This window comes from Camelus bactrianus, chromosome 13, assembly GCF_048773025.1.
Source record: "Camelus bactrianus isolate YW-2024 breed Bactrian camel chromosome 13, ASM4877302v1, whole genome shotgun sequence".
NCBI lineage: Eukaryota > Metazoa > Chordata > Mammalia > Artiodactyla > Camelidae > Camelus > Camelus bactrianus.
Window position 1 is genome coordinate 74813733 of NC_133551.1, and position 21613 is coordinate 74835345.

At 57.3% G+C, this 21613-nt stretch overlaps 1 protein-coding gene across 1 annotated transcript in view; it reads right to left on the bottom strand.

The window, feature by feature from the left end:
• The window catches only part of LOC105071175 (calmodulin-binding transcription activator 1), a 567239-nt gene that overhangs the window by 235242 nt on the left and 310384 nt on the right, over nucleotides 1-21613 (bottom strand). Inside the window, exon 3 of the mRNA XM_074377511.1 lies at nucleotides 8613-8684. Within this exon, the coding sequence (XP_074233612.1) occupies nucleotides 8613-8684 (72 nt within the window). The remainder of the gene's footprint in view (nucleotides 1-8612; nucleotides 8685-21613) is intronic.

Here is a 21613-nt window from a genome sequence, read left to right on the forward strand (position 1 = left end):
CGGCTCAGAACCCTCCCGGTCGGTGGCTTATGCATCAGGGCTTGGGTCTAATTACCTGTCCCGCAGCCTTCCTCCACTTGCCCAGGTCTCTCCCCTGCAGGGGGCCGCCCTCCCCCCTCCTCCCCAACCTCAGCTCCACCCAGCTCCTGCCACTCCCAGACCCCATCCTCAGACCCCCAGCCCCTTATACATTTTTCCAGACCTGACTATCTCCGTAATTAACATTATTTTTTTTTAATTGAAGTACAGTCAGTTACAATGTGTCAATTTCTGGCGTGCAGCACAGTGTCCCAGTCACGCATACACACACATATATTGGTTTTTAACTTACGACACAACGGTTTATTGGAAGCGCCTCTTTCCTGCTTGACTGTAAGTGCCCTGAGGTCAGAGGCGGTGTCTGGGCCGGTAGTTCCTCGTGCATGTCATGTCACGGGCTGCTGACCGGATGGGGACCTGCTGACCTAAGGCACGTTCCCTAAGTGCCCCAGCCTCTGTTCCACATGGTGATAACAAAGTCCTGGGCTCACGAGGTATGCGCAGTGCTTTGTAGCACCTGGGGCGCAAGCCCTGACTAGGATGGTTATTGTTACTATTACTGATAATAATCATGATGATGATAAAAGGCCACTGCTCCACTTCAGCTTGGAGAGGCTTTCACAGCAGCATTGAATGTACAACCTCTGATGGGCCAGGCCCCTCTCTCCTGCTCTCTTTCTCCTGGGCCCGGGCACATTCTCCCCTCGATGCTCCCTCCATGTCCCTTGACTGGCACCTGGGCCTGGGACACCTCTCCTGACAGCTTCTCCTGAGACAGAACTGTGCCTGGTCTGTGGAACCAGGGCCCATGGATCTGGGACCCTGCACATCCTTGTTCATCACCCAGTCACTGGACTCCATGGCCCAGGCCTGGCCTGTGTCAGAAAGAGCATGGAAGAATATTCCCCACCCTGTTCTTCTATCCTTGAGCTCACCTCCTCCTCCAGGAAGTCTTCCCTGACCACCAGCCCACTCTGCATCCCCGTCTCTGGACTCATCACATTCACACCTACCACGCACATAGATTCAGGGTCAGAAGTGACTTTGATGCTGCAGGGTCCTTCACCTGCCTCTCCACACAGGTGTTCTCCCCAAATGTTGGGGCCCAGCCGCTCCCTTCCCCACACTGCCCAGCCCCTGGAGGACTGGAGAGGGGTCATGGTCAGCTGGAGTCCGTCAGCCAAGGGTGTGGAACAGAGACGCGGCAGCAGACTCTCCTGCACTTCTTGCACTGAGACCCAATCCCTGGAGGTCGGTATGTCAAGACCTGTGAGCCACACTCCCTTCTCATCTCTGCTCACTGCCACTCCCATGCCCTCGGCCTGGCCACCATGGCCTGTGGGCTCTGGAGGCTGGGACCCTGTGCCTTTAAAAGGTCTGGACCAAGCCCTGCTTGCCCTAGTCTTGGCGGGTCCCTTATTCTCCTAGACCCTTGTTTTCTTCTTCTGTGAAAATCAAGGCAAATTCACCCAGCCCTGACTCCCTCCCAGGGCAGCTGTGAGAACCCAAAGAGCTGGACCTGTGCTGAGGGCCACCCAGTACCAGGGCTGTGGTTTCCCTGAGCCATGCTCTCTCTGCCCCAGCCCAGCCCACACGTAGCACCTGCCACGCCCTCCCCTCCCTGTGGCTGAGGGTCCAACACTGGGGCGGGGCCAAGCTGTTGCTTCTCCGTGGGGGAGTCTGCGGGATGGAGCACAGAGGGTCTGCCCTGGGCTGCCTTCCCCTCCCACCGACCTTAGGCACCAACTCACTTCTCTTCCCTGAACCAAGTGGGTCAGAAAGCCCCTTGGGGACAGAATCGGCCTGAAGGAAGCTCCTCCTGTTACACGAAGCCCCACCAGAGCCCCATCTGAGCCCCGTGTAGCACGAGCCTGTGGTGTGGTTCAAGGGCCCACGGACAGAGCGGGCTCTGGGATGCTTTATTTCCTGGCCACTTCGATTCACCCGAATGAAACATAAAAATGGTTACAGAGCAGGAAGCCTTGAGTACGTTTTATGAAGCTATAATATCTTCCATTAAAATAAAAAAAAGATGAAACAGGAAGAAGAAGGGAAGGGAAGGGAAGAAAGGAAGGAGGGAGGGGTGGAGGGAGGGGGCCTCTCTTCTGCAGGCCTGTCTCCTGCACCTCAGGGGACCTGCTGGCGGAGCCCAGCTGTCTGAGTGGAGACGTCCCCACTGTTAGGATGAGCCTGGGGACCGAGGGTGAGCGCAGACGCCCTCTTCCAGCTGCCCCATGGGGGGTTCTGGTCCCACCTGCGACCTAGCTGCCCTGAGGGCCCCCTGAGGGCTGCAGGTTCCAGGGCAGGCCACGTTCCCAGGTAGGGGAGGAGAATGACGGGGGTTTGGGGGAGGCATTTGGGTTGCAAAAGAACTGATCGTTTCCCAGAAAGATTTCAAGTCACTTTTTAGGGGGAGGTTGGGGGAAGGGAGTCTAGGCTGTGACAGTGCCCCCACTGCAGAGGAGGGAGGTGGGAAGGGAGGAGGGGCGCCCTGGCCAGCTTGTCCTGAACAGCCCGTGCTTTGAGGGGCGCTGTGAGAGATGCAGGGTAGATGGGAGGTGAGGGAATCACAGAGCTTCCTGGGGCATCGGGATGCCCCCTTACAGGTCCAGCCTGGTGCTGGTCACCGTCTGTCCATTATCTGTGGAGTGCTTGCCACGGGCCAGGAGCTGGCCTACCATTTCATGTGCTCTGCGTTTCATCTCTAGGGAATTCTCGCAGCAGCCCTGAGCAGTCAATGCCCTCATCAACCCATTTTACTGAGGAGGAAATTGAGACTCAGAAATTAGATAAACTGTCCAGAGTCGCTAACGAGGGTTTCCCTGGGGGACCCCCTCCCTAAGCCCACAATTTTAAGAGACTAAAATAGACACCATGCCAAACATCCAACCACTCAGCACTCCAGGTGGGCACTAGACGGGCAGCCCCTGAGCCACGTGCAGAGGGCCAGGGCAGGCATTCCCCCCGCCTGAGCCCCCCATGCACCACAGATGAGCTCAGAGGACCCCTCTTGGAGAGCCAGAGGCAGTCAGCTCAGAGAGAGACCCTCACATTCCGCAGACAGGTCTGGTGTTGGTGGGCAGATGTATATACTGAAGCCCTGTGGGCGTGGTGTCGGACACGTCCCAGACCCCCTGGGGTGCCAGGCTGCTCCCTCCCTGCCCACTGCAGATGCCTGCAGCTTGACTGCCTTGTCAAAGGTGAGGCGGTCCCGGGGGCCTACGCAGGAGTGGGCCCCTGAAGGCAGGGCTCCCTTGGGACCTGCTGGGGTTGAGGCCTGTGTCTGGTGCATAGGCTGAAGCTGGGCCTTTCACTGCAGCTTCCTCAGAGGTGAGCAGAGGGGCTTCTCTGGGGCCCTGTCTGAGAAGGTCCAGAGCCCGGGCTCACCTGGGAGGCCACAGGCCACGACCCTTCTCAGCGGTGCCGTTTCAGCCCCCTCCTCCTGGCACGAGAAACGCCCTCCTCCCAGGGGCCCCACTCGGGGGTCCCCCGGAGTCCTGTCATTTCTGCCTCAGAGAAGCCTGCTCTCAGGACGGGGTGGGCAGGAGTTGACCACGCTGAGGGTGAAATGCCCTTGGGGGGCTCACAATCCAGCAAAGAGATTTAGAGCCTCAGCTCGACCCCCGGGCCTCACCAGGCAGGTGGGGAAGCTGGATTCCCCTGGGCCCTCGTCAGGGGAGCCTTGGTGCTGCACCAGCAAGAACGGGCTCCCCCTCCTGTCCTGCAAGGCACTGAGTCTGTGGCTGAGGCCTCCCTCCAGTCCAGAGTGGGGGCCCTTGGGGGCCAGAACAGCCTGGAGTGAGCCCCCTTGGTGAGCCGGCACCACCACCCCTCCCCTGCACTCCTCTGGGCCGCCTCCGTGCTGCGGCATTTGGTGGAGATGAGGCCCCTGCACCCACTATTTCTAGGCGGCAGGGCTGGCCAAGTTCAAGGCCAATCAGGAAGCAGACAGCGTGGGGGCAAAGGGCAGGTGGCGCCTCTCTGGCCGCATGGCCTAGGATCAAGTACTCACTGCTGGCTGTCTCCAGCCCCTCCCTATAAGGAGAGTGACGATGGCTCCCTGGGGAGACAAAGGTGGGCGCCCTGGGAGCCTGGTCTTCTCCAGGGTGAAACGGGGGCCTGTGGTGAGGGTCCGGCGCACTGCCCGGCTGGGAGTCGGTACCCGTGGCGGCTGGCTGTGTGGTTACAGCTTCCAATGCTCATGGTCATGGGGGCAAAGCTAGAACCCAGCTCCTCGTAACCCAAATGTCCTAGAACTCAGAATCCAAGTGTCTGCCACTGTCAGTGCTCCAGGAGCCCCCAGTCCCGGGGTCCCTCCAAACCCCCAGGGTCCCTGTGTTTGCACAGTGGCACTCATGGGCCTGCAGGCCTCTGAGTGAGCAGCCCTGGTGGGCCGGGCAGGAGCCCCCTGCCACCTCTGCCCTGCGAGCGGTCTCAGCAGCCGAACAGCCCTGAAAGAACGGCGGTGGCAGACACACAGCAACACACCCCCTGCTTCACTTGAGCACAGAAAACATTCATTAAGCATTTTCGAGGACAAGGGCACAAAGAAAAACACTCATTAGAAGCAGAAATAGTTTCCAAATGAGCCAGACAGAATCTGCTGGTAAGTCTAGGCTGATGTGGGGGCCTGTCCTCAGGGAGTGGGCAGGGGGAGGGATGAACAAAAGTGGGAAATGGGAGGCCCAGGAAGGGGACGCAGAAGGAGGCAGAAGGCCTGAGCCAAAGCACTAGAAAATCCCAAATAGGAGAGACCACGGATGGAGGCCAAGGACCTTTGCCGTCCGGCCCCGCCTTGGAGCAGTCCAGCCAGCAGGAGGGGCTGCACCTCCTCCAGCCCCAGCAAGACCCAGGGCCTAGGTGCCTGCAGGTGCTCAGGCCGCAGGAAGCAGAGGCCAGAAGGAGCCAGGAGGCCTGATCCCAGCCCTGCTCCACTGCTGACCAGCTGGGTGACCGGGGGTATGGCCCTGCCCTCTCTGGGCCTCAGTGTCTATGGAGGAAATACAGCCGCTGAGCTGGGTGGAACCTCTAAGGGCCCTGTCTGCTAGGACGCATGGAGCTCTCCGCGGTGCTGATGCCGTGATGAGAGGCGGTGTGTGTGCTGGCCAGCAGCGGTGGCTTCTCAAGGTCCCAGGGCAGATAAGCTCGGGCCATCTGGGGTCTCGAGATGCTGCCCTGTGCAGGTGACCACATGGTGCCTGGGACATGACAATGATCTTATGTACCATGGCCTAAGCAGGCTGCAGTCCCCTCCACTTGAGGGGAAGGTTCTGGTTCCTCATTTGTCTCTGCTTACATCCTAGTAAAATATTTATTTGCAGTGGAGACAGAGAAAGAGAGAGAGGGGGGTAGGGTGGGGCGTGGGGGTAGCACCCTCTGCTGAAGCCAGGTCACTCGTAAACTCCAAGTGCCGCGCCAGCTCCTGCCCTCTCCTCCTCCCTGACCCTCTGCTTCAGCACAGCGGCCACCCCTGTGCTGGGTCTGACATGTCCTGGGCAGCAGAACAGGATCAGGAGAAGTGCTGGCCCCTCCCTCTCTTCCTGAGGCTCCAAGCTGGGTCTTGGGGAAGATCAAAGGGTGCAGGATGCTCCCTCAGGGAGATTACAGTCTGGTTAGAGAGGAAAATGAGGCCTGTATGGGCAGGGGTTCTGGCTGTGCTCAGCGGCCTTGGGTTCAGTTTGAGGATCTCAGAGGCAGGAGTGAGCTTGCTGGCTGGCAGGACACAGCCGCTCAGCTGGGACAGAACCCCTCGCTCCTTCCCTCCTTCTTCCTCCAAGCCCTCTTACTTTCTAGGGTGGCTCCTCCTGCCCCATCCCATCCAGTCTGCTCACAGGACAGTGAGGTGTGAGGGGCATGGCCACCCACTGCACCCCCTGCTAGCAGTATGTCACATTTAGGGGACCGGTTGGCTTCTTTAGAGCCACGCTGGCACCTGAGTTGCCTCCCTTCTGAGCTCTCACCGCCATCACTGCCCCTGACACCTTCCCTCCCACCCCATCTTTTTGTCTCAGTAATTGGTGTCAGAGACAAACTTGGGCCAATTCCCATCTGGGCCAGTATCTCATGGCTTCCTTCCTATTTACTAACGGAGAAATTAAACCTGGCCACGCCGTCACTATACTGGTGTTGTAATTAGCACCAGAACAAATTGCCCCAAGTGGGGCAGTTGCTGGGCTCGCTCTGGGGCTCCGCGTGGGACGTGAACTGAGCTAATTGCTTTGGCCTTCGCTCCTTACCCTCTCACTGCCCAGGACTGACCGGGGAACAGGAACTCCTGCGCCCATGTACAACCCCACTTTGTCTTCTGCTCAGAGAAACAAGAAAACTGGAGGACACAGGGGAGGGGGTGTGGAGGGACCGAGGGAGGAAATGAAGACTCAGTTCAGCCCCCAAGAAGCCAGATCCTGTGATCCCAGCCTTTGGGGAGATTCAGGCTCCCCACCAGCTGGCAGGTAACAAACCCAGATGCACATGAGTCACCCCAGTTATGTCTCCAGCACACAGTGGCCAGGATCAGAGCACCAGGGAGGGGAGGGCTGGGGCAGAGGGGCAGGGCCCCTCCCACTCCTTGTGTGGCCCCAGAAACAAGGCGGTCAGGCTAAGTGGGACCTGGCTCAATGGGCCCAAGTGCGTGGCATCCAGTTTGGGGAGGAATTGGCTCAGACTCCAAAGCTGCCCGGTGGTGTCTGAGCCCAGGGAAGGAGATCTAATGAAATTAAAAAGCCACGGGAGCATGAGGGAATGAGAGGAGGCAGGCGGAGGCGTGGGTGCAGCAGAGCGGGCCTGGAGGAGAAGGAGCAGCCTTGAACGGCAGACAGCTGGGGCTGTGGGGAGGCTGGCTGGCAGGAGGCCGGCTCCTGGGGAGCTGCTCCACCAGGGTGGCAGCGGCTGGGCTGGGCAGAGTGAGCAGAGGGAAGAGGTGTCCTGATGGGGCATGAAAGGCGAAAAACTCCAGCACAGGACCTGGGGGGCTGGAGGCCCAGGAGGGAGGTCACAAGGGCTAGGCGGGGTGAAAGTGGCCGCCAGAGTGCAGCCCTGGGGACACAGGGACATGCTCTAACTCCATGGCATCTCTGCTGTCAAGGAGGAGCCCACTCCCACCTCCTGCAGCCACATGGAGAGAAGGTCCTTCACCAAATGGCAAAATTCCTTGGATCCATTCTTACTAACAAAGCCTGGAAAGTATCACCCCAGAACCACACTGAAGGTCACCTTCACAAGGACACAGGGCCGAGCAACTAGAAAGCCAGGTGCTACCATGCCAGCCTCCGAGGGGGACAGACCCTCGGAGACTGACAATGGGCAGGGGATTGGGGAGCAGGGAGAAGCCACATCTTTGCAAATCAGCACCTCCTCAGACGGTCTCAGACCCCACCGCTGATAAACATGCTGAACCACAGACAATTAATTCAGGGAACTAAGAGAAAATGCAAAGGTCTTGGAGGTGCAGGGAGGAGGGCAGAGCTAATGGACAGAGGGCCTGGTCCAGGTGTGGATGCAGAGGCAGCTCTGTGCTCAGCAGGCACCTTCCAGGCACCCTTCCTGGGACCACTGGCCCTTCTGCAAAACATGGTGGGCGCAGCCCCGTTCTCTCAGAACCTGTGCCACGGGCACTGGGGTGGCTTGCTTTCCCATCGGCTGGGCCCCTCCCAACCACACCCCCAGGTCAGGGAGACGCCAAACCCCTGCAGCCCAGGCTAACTTCAACAACAGTGGATGCAGAAAGTGGGATTCACGGTGGGAAAGGCCAGAGGCAGCAACTGCTGGGCAGAGGCAGTAGGAAGAAGTTGGGGTGTTGCCGCTGGGCCTACCAGGTACAGGCTCTACAGAGAGTGGCTGCAAATCAGAGGACGAACTTTGGGAAGGACCCAGGTCCAGGCTGACTGGGCGGATCCCCCAGACCTCCCCACTCACACAGCAATACGTTCCACTAGGCAAGCGGACCACCAATAACCACCAATCGGCAAGAGGCTGAGCGGGCTCCAGGCAGAGCACCAGCACCATGGACAGAGATCCAGGCGCCAGGCCTCCCTGGGAGCTTTGGCAGCTGGGTGGCTCCCCCACCCCTTTCTCCATCCTCTGTGTCATCCACAGCAGACATCACAAATCGAATACAGAGCTCCTTTCCCGCTCTCCCAGCAACCATCCCAAGCCATTCGACTGCAACTGGCATGATTCCAGAAGCCGACTTTCCACACGTGCCAACACCAACCCGCGCGAGAAAGCAAATGTGTGGTTTTCAGCCAAAAGGCTTTTCTCAGTCAGGGGCAGAGTGCCCAGGCTTTTTTCCATCCTCACTCAGAGGAAACTGAGACACCCTGGAAGTACCTGGCGGGAGCTTATCCTCAGCAAGGACTCCCCCCGCCAGGCTTTCTCCCCTTCCTGGCACCTGACATCGCACCTGGCCAGCCACACAGCTGGCCTCAGTGCCACACGCCGACATCCCTAGGAAAGCTGGCCAGGGCGCCTTGGCCTGAGGCTGCCGCACGCAGGAGCCCCACCCCACTCAGCACCCTCCACAGACCCTTCCCCAGCACCGGAGACGGAAGAAGAATCCAGTTCCAGCCACCTACCTGAAGGAGCCAGTAGCACCTCCGGTGGAAGGTGGGGATGATGGAGGAATGGACATAGCAGCCGTACAAGCACTAGGGAGAGAGGAAAAACGAGAATTCAGTTGGAAAGAGGGAAGGAAGGGAGGAAGACGGCGCAACAGAGAAGGAGCAAGAAAGGGCCACGGACACTGCCACCACCCCGGGAGACAGAGGGGCAGCTGCCTCTGTGCCTGGCTCCAGGACCAGGGCTAGGGTCTGGGACACACCTGAGAAGCACAGTTGGGAAACGCCAGTGGGCAAACACAGATAGACAGCTGTGGGGCCATGGGGGCACATGGGAACCCAGAAAAGCCAGGGACCACGGGAATGTACACATGGATACATTTTGCCTATAATTTTAGGGGCTGGGAATTACCCTGCAGTTCATTCATGGAACCTGGGTTAGGGCCCCTTGGTGTCGGGGGAGGAACTGACAGTTACAGAATTGATTCAAGCACACATACAACTCCAGACCTTTCTTGGCCAAGGAGAGTTGTCTGTGGCGGCCCTGGCTGTTAGGAGCTCTAAGGCTGGGGGGCCGGGGAGGGACATCTCGTCCTAGGACTGACCTCCAGAGCCTGGGACCCCGTGGGGACACCCCCACTTCCTGGTCCTCAGTTACAGTTTTCTATTCATATATGTGTTTGTTCCAAGTATAAACCTGCACTTTTGGCTGATGGATTTGGTTTTAGAAAACAGCCAGAGCCCAGTTGGAGAACAAGGTGGGTGGGGATTCAAGTTCAGGAACAGGATGTGGAGTGGACACGGGGGCGGGAAAGCTCTGGTGGAGCTTGTCACTTAGACCCAGGTGGGCGGAGCTGACGGGGGTGGGGGCCAAGTCAGGGCGGCACGTTGTGCTTCTGGGGCGCTGCCTGTGCACACAGCACCGCAGAGGTGGAGAAAGGGAGCTGATGAGAACTGTCAGGTCCCTCTTGAGACTGAATTCTGAAAGTCTGAGTGGCAGGAAACGTTGCCTTTTCTTTTGGAGCCTCCAATTCCAAATTAGAATGAGCTCCCTCTATTTCCTTCAGGGTCCCCAGCTTCCCAAAGCAAGCGTTCCAGAAGGGGTGGGGCAGAAAGAGAAGGCAGAGCCGCAGAGCCTCAGAGGATGAAGGACAGGCGAGGTCTCCCTTCCCTTCTCACTAGTCCCCCAACCGGACACCAGTTCTGCAGAGAGAAATGGCCAGCAGCACTGTGTTTACACCCCCGAAAAGACCAAGTGCAATTTGGTTCGACTAGGAGTCCATTTGAGCCCTGCCTGTCTGATTAGCAGCGTTGAAAGAGAAATCATTTTGGACTATGGGATTCTGGCTGCAAGAAAATCAGATTTCCAATATGTTAGAACTTTTACAGATTGCTGTCAGCTGGGACTTAAGCCCTGTACAAACCAAACAAACAAAGCGGAAATTAATTTAAACGGTTCCCTTGCAATTCTTGCCCGCGAAATGTATTTATTATTAAGAAGGCAATATTCTACCCTGACTTTTCTGGTTTTCAATACACTGTGTCTGCCTATCTTTCTTTCTTTTTTAAATTTTTGATAGTGTAGTCCCTCCTGCCGAAGAAGACTGGTGTTTGGACGTTTTCTGTGAGCGTTTGGTTGCAATGGATGAGCAACCCACCTGCAACGTACATCAGCCCCTTTCCTTTGGAATTTGCATGTTCCCATGGGCAGCTTCATTGCTTTCACTTGTGCAGTGAGCCCAGTGCAGGAGACGTAAACTGTTAAGTCTTCCTTTGAAATAAAAGGCTTCTACCTGCACTTCCCTTCCCACTGTTCATCCCTCTTGAGGGTTTGCAATGACTCCCCCCCCCCCCCACTTCACCTGTCTCTTTCTCTCACCGCTGCTTTTTCCTGAACTTGAGAAGAATGTGGTTGACTTGCAGCACCTTTTCCCCTCCTCCACTCATGCTTGTCTGTCTGGGTGGGACTGCAGCATCCTTGAACCACGTGCTAAGGAATCACCGAGAACTTCCCAAACACCTACTGTGTGTCCCCTCCGTGAGCACCCAAGAGGACAGCACGGCCAGCTCTCCCCTGAGCCATCCCAGCACCCCTCTCTTGGGCACCCCTCCCTCCCCAGAACTGTCCAGAACCATCCAATAAACAGAATGATGTTAAAAAAGAAAACTCGCTGTTTCTACATCAAGGCTCATGCATTTTAATCAGAGGAACCCTCGGGGCCTCGCTCAGAACCTGGATACTCTATTTTTAGATATTACTCTAACCACCCTGGTGATCTGATGTCTCTGATCTCTGCAGATGAGAAGCATGATCTTCAGAAGGTGGGAGAGAGGGAAGCCCAACAAGAATGAGCCACGTCAAGCAGCGTCAGGGGAGGAAGCTCCCCAGGGAACCCCAAGGACTCGAGAAGCCCGAGGGCATGGGGCCCTCCCAGTGTTGCCTTGCCCAGCACACCGGTCACCTCATGGCTCATTTGTCCATCTCTATTCCCTGGACAGGGGCTCCTACAAGGCAGGACCTTAGAATGAAGATGGCCCACAGTCCCCCAACTCAGTATCCTCAGGACAATGGTCCCTACAGCCTGGTGCAGGGAAGGACTGGATATAGCACATGTTTAATTTCTGCTTGTGGAACTCTGAAGGCTCAGGTCTTCATAAAACAGACTGGGAAACCACACTGAAAAACAGCTCCACATTTAGCACTTAAAGGGTTAAATTTCAGTTTCAAAGAAAACTGGCAGTTGATGGGAGCTGGTTTTCCCTGTCTGGGAAGAGGCCTCTGCTATCCCCTCCAGGCAAGCTGGAGGCAGCAGGGGGCGGGGGCGGGTGGGATTTCTGAGCGGTAGATCCTGCTTGGGGTGAGAAGGCCCTTGTCCTGCCTGGTGCAAAATGGGCACCGTTTTCTGCCTTCTGGGTGGCTGTCAGGGTCAGGAACTGTGCTGGGCTAGTGAGAGAGGGGTTAGAGGAGGCTACGGGGGCATAAAGGGGAGTCGGCCAAGGGAAGGGTGAAGGAGAGTGTTTCCAGCAGCAGGAAATACAGGCAGAGACGGGGCGGTGAGACAGGAGGGGCGGGGCTTGAGGAAGTGCGAGGACGCTGGGATGGGCTGGGGTGTCAAGTGAACAGCGGCGTGGGGAGAGGCAAGCTTCAGGGAGACACAGAGGGTTAGATCACGAAAGGCCATGGGTGTGACAGCAAGGAGCGTGGCTTCACCCTGGGGTGGCAGAGAGCAAAGGGAAGTCATGACCAGATCTGCATTCCGAAGCTCACTGCGGCGGCAGCCGGTGTGGCCAGGGAGCAGGGCGGAAGTGGGCTGGGGGCACCGGGACCAGTCCTGTGAGTCCAGGAGGCCCACTGGGATCGGACGGTGGCAGCAGCTGTGAGGGTGCAGAGAAATGGCTGTGTGGCCAGGTATAAGGATGACGCCCCCCCCCCCCTTTCTGGCTGCATGGACAGGTACACGGTGGTCCCATCCACAGGAAACCCTGGGGGTGCAGCGGGCTGGTGGGCTGATTTCAGGTTTCTATTGGTGACTGTGAGGCACTTACAAGACCTCCACGTGGAGACACGCAGAGCACAGTAAGCTGCCGGATCTGGTGCTCAGTCTGGGCTGGCATTAGGAGTCGCCACGTCCCAGCAGAGGGGTGGCACTGGAGGCTAGCGGAGAGGGAGTGGGGTCCATCTACTCAGACTGGTTCCAGCCACAGGGAGCCACGCCTCTCAGGTGGACAGAGCAGGTGAGGAGTGAACTTGCCGGTGCTCCGAGCAGCAGGCACGTGGGGTGCCCGGTCTGCCTCACCATGTATCCCACCCCAGCCCTCCCCTTCCATATACCACACAACCCAAACCACCCCACGGCCCTGTCCTGATGCCAGGCTCTCTGGCCAGTTCCCCTTGTCACCACCGTCATTCCGCAGCCTTTCCGCCCATTTCCAGGCCATACAACAGACAATGTCAACACCCAGCCAACTGGGGATTCATTGCACACGATTTCACGACGCAGCGTATCAAATCCATTCCCTTTACCCACTAATCAAAAAAGCAATCAAGTTTGTCTGTAGTGATCTGTGTTGTACAAACTCCTGGTGCTTTTTGATCAGTCTCTGGGGGTCCCCTGGGGGCTCTCTGGGTTGAGCTTTGCATCTGGGGGCCGTGATGTGCTGCGAGGAAGTCACACCCCCGGGCTGGCAGATAGAGCTCTGTGTGCACATGTGTAAGCGCGAGGTGTGCGTGCACGCCCGTGTAGGGGGTGTGCAAGGCAAAGCACGCCGTGGGTCCCTTGTTTCTGTGCATCACATAAAACGAAGAAAGGAAAGAAGAAAGCAACCAGCTATTTATAGGAAGCTGAGGAGAACTTCGCCTGCGGATGAAAGCAACGCGCAGATTAGTTGTATTCGGGACATCAAGGCCTGACAGCTTCCCTCTAACGTGCCGGTTGAGCAAGGAAGATTTTTTTTTCTTAAATACTCAAAATTGCGTTTATGACACTATGGGGCTTTTTTTTTTTTCCTAAATAAAGAGGAAAGATAAAATTACACGGGAAACCAATAGCAAACAAGAGCTCCCTTCAGTTCAAAATATCTGCTTCCTACGAAGAAAGGGATGTTTCTGAAGAAAGCCTTGGCCTCAAACCTCCTCAAATGGATTTCTTCCCAACAGACTCGGCTGCCAGGGTCCCCCAGGTGCCAGAGGGCCCATCAGGGCTTGACATCCGATGGCCTCAGGGGGGCCAAGAAGGGGGAACCTCGGGTGGGGATGGCAGCTCATTGGTGGGATGTTGGGACTCAGTGGGGGGTGGTCTCCTCTCTGTCCAGCTCTCAGATGCTCTGTGAGATGCAGCTGCTTCTCCAGCTCAGTCTCTCTGTCCCTCTGTTTCTCTCTGGCATGAGCTCAGCCCTCCTGTCGTCCCTTCCACTCTTGGCTTCTGCTCTAGACAAGGCTGCCTCACTGTCCCCAGGCAGACCGGGTGCTTTGCACATCCATGATTTTCCTCATGGTGTCCCCTCCCCAGGGTGGGCTCCCATCCTCTCTGGTGCACATCCCCCCACCAGCCTGAGTCCATCACAGGTCCTTCCTCCTCCAAGAACCTGTCCTGGTCTGGCCAGTAGAAGGAGTCCCTGGAAATGACCCGTCCAGGGGGCCACAGGCCAGCACAGGAGGTGGACTCCACCTCGGGGTGTCATGCACACCGTCTGTGTCATTTACTTCCACATCCGCGGTCTTGCCCCACCTGTCACAGGGGCCGGCAGACTTTCTGTAAAGGGCCAGATGGTAGGAGTTTGGGGCCCTGTGGGTCAGACGGTCTCTGCTGTAACTGCTCAGCTCTGCCTTTGTGGGGCAAAAGCAGCTTCGAGGCCAGGTGACAAGTGGGCGTGGGTGGCCGTACCCCAGTAAGAATTCATTCATGGATGATGTAATTTGAATTTTGCCTGGTTTTCACCTATCACAGATATTTTTCTTCTTTTGATTTTCTTTCCCCCTCACCATCGAAAAAAAGGTAAAAACCATTCTGAGCTCACGAGCTTAGCTCAAAAACAGGCGGTGAGCCGGATCCGGGCCCGTGGGCCAGAGTTTGCTAACCCTGACCCACTGGATTGGGAGGAATGGAAACTGTAGAGTCCTTTGTAACATTTCCCACAGCGATTTCCAAGTGGCAGATGCTCAGTAAACGCTGGTTGATCCCCACATGGAGTGAATACCTAACAGGGCAAGGAGGCAGCGGCCAAGGCTGACGCACACGCGAATCAGTAGCCGCGAGTTAACGAAAACACGTACGAGTGAGCACTGAGCACACGACATCCCACCACCGTCCACGGCAGCTTTCGGAGGACTTGGCTGTCGTTCGAATTGGACTTAGTGGTAAATGTTTGTTTTCTGGGCCTGAGTGTGACCCGCACCTTCCTAAATGCCTTGTGTGAGATTAGCGGACACTCGGGCCCCATCCTTGGGCTGGAGGACCTCCTGGCAAGTAGCAGGTGCTCAGCTTCCTCTTGCCAAGTGCCTCATTTTATTAAGTAAGTGGAATTCGGTGAGACAAGGTCAGGGCCGCGGACAGCAGCCTTGGGTGCAGGGCTGGGGCCATGAAGTCGCTTAACATCCCATGTCCCTGGTCGCCCGTGAAGTTTCTTCTCTAGGTAAGACCTTGCCATTCTGGTTTCTGGAGCCACCTCCCACAGGAGGCAGGGAGCCCCCAGAGCCAAGGTCTGCTGGTGCCCTCCTTCTCGGGAAAGCATGAGTCCAGCATCTCACTCCATGGACTGCGGGAACGGACAGCCCGAGTATTGCGGGACAGGCCTCTCTAGAGGAGGGACCAGCAACCACGAGCCACAGGAGGCTGCTCAGATTCAAACTCACATAATTCAAATTATGTAGAATGAAATAAAACAGAAATTTCAGGTCCTCGGTCACAGCAGGATCATTTCAAGGGCTCAACAGCCTCATGGGTCAGTTGCTACCCTGTTGCACAGTGTGGACCAACCCATCATCACGGAAAGGTCTACTGGACACTGTGACACCGGAGAACAAGAGTGGGGACCCAATTCAGAGATGTTCAGCTGGGCCTCTCGGAATCTGAGACCCCAGCGCCCAAGATTTGGGGAAGCTAGGGTTTGGGGGAAGAAGTGGAGGCTGGGACTTTTGGGCGGTGGCTCCACTGGGGGGAGTTAGAATGTCTGAAGGTTGGTACCTGTCATTCTGCCTGGGCCTGCTTGAGTCATTCTCCCCGAGTCTCCTGTTCTCTATAAACTCCCCCCTTCTCCCCACCAGAGCCTCCTTTAATGCGGGGATAAGACCTGCTCTATCCTCAGACTAGGTGTTTATAGCAAATCTCCATCCATAATCCTCTTTACGAGGGTCCCTCTGCTATGTCCTCTGCAAACAGATCTGCACCAGCCCCCGGAGCCAAGCCACCAGCGAGGACCGAGAGCTGGGTGGTGGCCCGCATGCTCCCTCAGTGGCCTGGCCCTGGCTCCTCCACTGGCCTCACCTCTCTCCCCCTGGGGAGGTGACTCTGCACAAAGGCAATCAGAGTGAAAATAGATTTTTTTTTTTTAGGAGCCTGGTTTATCTCACACACTTGAATCTGACGCACACACAGTAAAGATGAATAGGTTTTAAAATGTGTCATGGTATAAAGGTGACGAGAAAAAGAGATAACAGAAAGGAAGGGACAATCCACCGAGATGACGATTTAATCCTGCTCTGAAGTGATGGAGGGGCGGGGGCCATTTATTCCGAATACTCCAGGCAGGGCAGTTGAGAGCTAGTGCCAGGGTCAGATGGGGCAACAGCCACACTCTCCCAGGTAGGGCACCCTGGGTTGGGCTGGGTGCAAGGTGCCCCAGGAGGGGGTGTGATGCAGCCCCAAGAAGGGAAGAGTCCCCCTTTTCATCTGAAGGTCGGCAAAGTCACCTAAGAGGAAGTGGCTTTTGTGATGGGTCCACAAGGGTGGGCAGGAGTTGGCCAGGGGTCAACAGGTGGAAAAGGCCAGGCCAGGGGACCAGAAAGGGGTTTTAAGCAGAGGGATCAGCCTGGGCAAGGATGTCAGCCCTTCCCAGCTTCATCCTCTTTCCCATCCAAATCTCCCCCTGTGGGATGACACGGAGGGCCGCGTCCATGAATCCACCGAACGTTCTATCAAACCCCCGACGGGCCCCGATGAGGCGTGGCCAGCAGTCGGCTTTGCACTGGAAGCAAAGGCCCTTGGTTTTCATGGCTCTCCCTTCCCACCAGCCCAGGCCCTGCATGTTGAAGCAGATTTCCTAGGAGGACTGTGGGAAGCTCTGAGGGTTCAAGGAGTAAGTGTAGATGCGGGAATAGAACTCAGATCCGACCCCACGGCTTTCCCGCCTCCCTCCCTGCCTCCCTCCCTGTCCCCATCTCTGTCTGCATCTCCCATTTCTGTAGGTCCTCCCTGTGTTTCCTCCCTCTCACCACAGTCAAGCTGTCTCCACGTGGCAGGAAGCAGGAGCCCCCCCCCCTTTCAGCTTTGTAGTGCCCCAACATTCCAGCCGTGACCCAAGAAGCAACAAAGCCCCTCCCTTTCAGCTTTGTGGGGACAACACCAGGGAGGGACCCTCACCCACTTGGGCTGTGAATCCAGCCCTGGGACCCTCAGTGGGGCAGGGCTGCAGGGCTCCCCCGCTGGGGTGAAGCACGGTTCCTTCCTGCCAAGGTTTGCCATCCCCTGGAGAAGCAGGTTCAGGGGGATGTGAAAACTCTCCAGCACCTTCCAGATACCCCCAAACCAGTGGCAGCTGCTGCAAGGGGCAGAAGTAGGGCCAAGCAGTCCTGTGGCGCCCCAGGCACCTGAAAGCCAGAGCAGATCGCATAGGTACTGAGAAGATCTCGCGCAGGGACGTGGTGGGGGTGGGGCACGGAGTTCCTCTTGCCTCTCCTGTCTAGCTCTACGTGCTTCCGGAACAGAGGCAACCACGGGCAAGGCCAAGGCTGAACAGCCTAGCAGTCTGTCCAAGGTCACGCGGCTAGGAAGAGGCAGAGGAGGACTCATATCCATCCTTCTCTGGCTCAAAGCCCTGGCTCCCTCTGCCCTGGCATGCCACACCCCTTACTCTGGCATCCACACCAATGGCCAAGGTCAGGCCATCTGCAAGGCCCGCCTTCATCAAAGACAGAGGGATAGAGTCCTAGGCTGCTTCCAGGACTGTCCTCAATGAAGGATTTGGTTCGTAATAATCTAAGATTAGACCAATGATTCCATTCGTGTGCTGCCTGCAAAAGCACTGGGGCCCAGAACCTGTTAAACAGTGAATTGCTTTAAAATTAGTTTGAGCCAAGTGGGCTGCAGTCTGATTCGGCCTCCGGGTTGGGTGACAGGTGAGACCTGGAATGTTAGATCTTCGGTGACCGGGCCTCCAGCCCCTCCTCTCTCCTGAGTCAGTCATGGACTGCATCTCCCAGAGCATGAACCCTTGTCTGCAGATGTGGGAGCAGGGGATCAGAGGTGTCAATACCTTGTCCCAGGTCACAGGGACGTGTCCTCAGAGCTGGAAGGACTGAGGGGCAGAGAGAAACCAACGTGGGGGCAGCAAACTTCCACCCTTCCCAGATGGGCAGCGTGCAAGGGGGGGGAGAGTCAGGAGAACAGGGCAGGGCCGGCAGGCCCAGGACACGTGTGTGCCCCCAACACTGTCTTGCAGGGAGTAGTTGTGGGTCACTAGCCTCTGGAGACAGCAGAGACGCCCCCACCTCAGCACCTACATTGGCAGGAGCTCAGAGGGGGGCACCCAGGCGTAGGGAGTGGCACCTTGGGAAAGCAGAAAGGGCCGGGGATACCCTCCAGGTGGGGGCTCTGTTGGTGGGGAAAGGAGGAGGAGGCACTGTCCCCGCACTCCACCAGGCTTCATGGCCCCTGGTCTGGGTGAGGAGTGGTAAGAAACACTGCGGGGTGGATCTTGGAGATGGATACTCTCAGTTCTTAGACTGGAGGTTCCCCCAACATCTCTATGGAAAATTCTAGGCCATCTTCAGAGCACAGGCCCTTTCAACAGCTTGAAAGGGACCTAGAGAGGGAATGAGGGGCAGAGGTAAGGGTCAAGGGGACAGTGTGAACTCGGAGAAGCCCCCTCCCTGCCAGCTCTGTCCAGGGACAGGGGAGGTGACAGTCCTGCCCCAGGGCCACTGCACAGCATCAAACCCACCTGGGTCTCAGCCCTAAGCAGATGCCCCCAGGGCCCCCACCTGCCTCCGCTCACCTGGGCCTCTTCCCAAGGGGGAGGCTGAGCATCTGCAGAAGCAGCACATCTAAGTAGGGCTGCTGCAGCCTAACCATGACGTGAGTGAGGAGGGCCATAAAAATTAAATGAATTTTTAGATAAAAAGGCATAAAAATCATGTTTAAAGATATAAATAAAATCCCTGGAGCTTCAGCTTTATTGTTTTTGGGGGGTTCCAGGATTAATAAATTAGCAGGCATAAAACGGAATAATAGCTAAAAATTGATAATAAGGTAAATTTAGATTTAGAGAGGGCGCTGATCCGAGTCATGAATCTCAAGCCAGAGGAGACCAGGGCCAGCGGGAGGGGCAGCGGGTTTAACCCTCTGTGCTCGCTCCCCGCGGCCGTTCCCATCCGCTCCGGCTCGGGCTCTGGCTCCGCGACCTCGGGGAGGAGGCCAGGTCCCTGGCCGCCCTCGCCTGCCCGCTTTCCCGTCACCTCGGGACCCTCAGCCAGGTCTATGTGGGCCTCTTTCCTTCTCCCCCGACCCCAGCATTTGCCAAACTGCTTTGGAGAACCAGGATGCTGGGTCATTTCTGAGCCTCAGAAATCTGTCCCAGGACCCAGCCCCTTGGGCCCCGCGAGGGCGCTCATTCACCTCTCCTCCTCTCTGCCCGGCGCGCAGGCAGCTCAGCCCAGCCTCGCGCGCCCCACCGCCGCCGCCGCCGCCGGCAGCAGGAGTTCCCCTCACCCCGCTACCCGCCCTCTCTCTCTGTATATGCTCTGATTCACTTGCCTCCCTACTCAGGTTCCTGTTCTTTTAGTCTATTTCAGTGTGTCTGGGCTGTTTATATCCCAGATAACTTCCTAAAAGTACTGGGCATAAATAATAAATAAATAAAGTGAAATTTCCTTTCTCTCATCAAAGCGTGTGGCTGAGACCTGTTTCCTGGAGTCCTGCCAAGTGGCTGGAGCTGATCTTGAAAGTGGTTTGTACCGATCGTGGCCTCCCTCTCCTGCTCTGTCACCCGCCCCCTTCCCCCTTCCTTCCACCAGTGGTTTCAGAGCCCCCGCGTGCTCCCCGGCCCCCTGCACCGAGGGCTCTGAGGAGGAAAACGGACCCCCACAGGTGCCTTTGATCTGTGTGGTTGGTGCTCCCCTTGCCAAGTGGCCTGTTTAGGCTGATGCACCGTAACAGGGCCTCGCACAGTTTAGCCTAAGTGGTGACTAACAGGGGGGACACTGAGCCTCTGTAGGCGGCTAGGGGCTGTGCCCTTGGGGCTAGGAGTTTTCCGTGTACGTTCCCAGGTAGCGGCCTTGCCCTTCTCATCCTCTGTGCCTCGGTCCCCTGTTCCCAGAAGGGAGCAGGGGCTTGGAGATGTGGAAGATGCCAGAAACCCAGCCCAAAGTCCCCAAAGGCCATTCTGATGGCACGGAGGGCAAGTGCTGCCCAGAAGCTGGCTGGCTCTCTGATGGCTGCCCTGCTCAGCGCATGCGGGGCCGGCATTTCTGCCTGTAATTATTGCTTCGCTCCAGAGCCGGCTAGGACCCAGCTCCCAGCGCCGCCCCATCCAGGCACCCGTGACACCATGCAGGTGCCCACGGCACTCCTCAACTCACGCAGCTGCGAGCAGCAAGGGAGACCAGGAAAAGAATTCTTGCGTAAAACAGACGTTGGGTTTTGTTTATTAAGAAGCTGGAGGGAAACGCCGGGACCCGAGTCTGTGGCCATGTTAATGCAAGGCTGGGCTCCCGGCCAAGACATTAAGTGGAATCGAATTCCTGAAACCAGCTTTAATCAGCAGATTTTTAAGGTTAGAATTACTCTCTCCTCTCAAAGCCTTGCCAAGGTTAATTTGGGCCTGAGCATGCAGAATTAATGGGCTGGACAGAGGGAATCGGCCTTTTCCCGGTTTTTTCTCAAGTTCACGAAACATCCTTACAAAAGAGAGAGGGCAGTGGGGCAGAGCCAGCCTGTGAAAGGAGCGCCCGGTGTCAGGTGATCGATCGGAGGGCCATGTCAGAAACACACACAAATGGAATCACGCCGGCTCCGGCCCGAGAGAGACGTCAGGGTGGGCAGCAAGCCCGCTGCCCTGGGAAGCCGAGGGATGGACCAAGCGGTGTGTGCTCAGCCTCGCCCCAGCCCCTGAAGACAGGCATGCTGACACAGTGGACGTCCTGCCTCCGTGCCTCCTGGCGCATGAGCACCACCGGTCCTCCCCGCCCTGGTGGTATTTACAGACACATGAACCTTGAGTGAGTCACTGAGTCTCCCTGAGTCTCGGTTTTCCGATCTGATCCTGTCTTTCTAGGGCAGAGGGCCCGGTGCCCGGGGAGAGGGCGTGGGCATTGGAGCCGGACCTGGGATGGAAACCCGCCTGCACAACTGGAGTCGGAGCATGAAGACTCCGGGATGGGGGAGGTGGACTCGATGTCTTTGAATCTCAGCGTCCTAGTTAGGACGAGGCAGATGGACCATGGCCCCAGCCCTGCGGGGTTGTTGGACTAAAAGTGGATAAACTGAACGTGTTTTCGGGACTGGCATATAGGAATCCTTCCATAAACACAGGCTTCCTCAGAGCCCCCAGACACACCCTCCTCCTGGAATCGCAGGAGGCTATTCCACAGGGACACAACCTCACCTGCCCCCAACCCTGTGATCACGACGGTTTCCCTTCAGCCGCCCCTGACAGCTTGGTACAGCTGCCCATCCGGACCCCGGCTGTGTATGTGGCGCCTCTCCCACCCTTTCTCGGCAGCTTCCTCAAGTATCCAGGGCTCGTCTTCAAGTAAAAATAAGGAGCAGCTGCTGGGCTGCCTAGAACCCCACAGAATAGAGATGGAAGAGGGAGGGGAAGGGTCAGGAACCCCTGCTCCGACCTGGAGCCGGAAGTCCTCCGCCCGTGGAATGCGCTCAGGGACCCTCCTGTTGGGGGAAAAAGTCAGACCCTCCCGGATTCTGTCCCGGTTTCCCTTGAAGTTCCCAGCTTTCCTCTGGACCGGCCGGATTGATCTTGATTGAACAAACCTCACGCCAGGACACATTTGCTGGCCCCGGCCTGGCTGTGTGGGCCAGGTTGCAGGGTCGGGTGGAGGCCTGTAGGAGCAAAGGCCCCGCGGCAGTCCCTGGGTGAGGGAAATCTCCTGTCCCCTCTCCTTCCCTCTTGCAAGGTGGGGGGCTTCTGTCTACCACAGTCAGCCCCTCTCTTCTGCATGGGAGTCTGCCCTGCAGGCATCGCCTCCTACTCTAGAGAGAGGAGGGAAGGCAGCCAGGTCCAGGCTGCTGGTCAGATCCCTGCCTGCAAATCCAGGACCACCTGTGGGGAAGAGGCAGTGCAGGGCC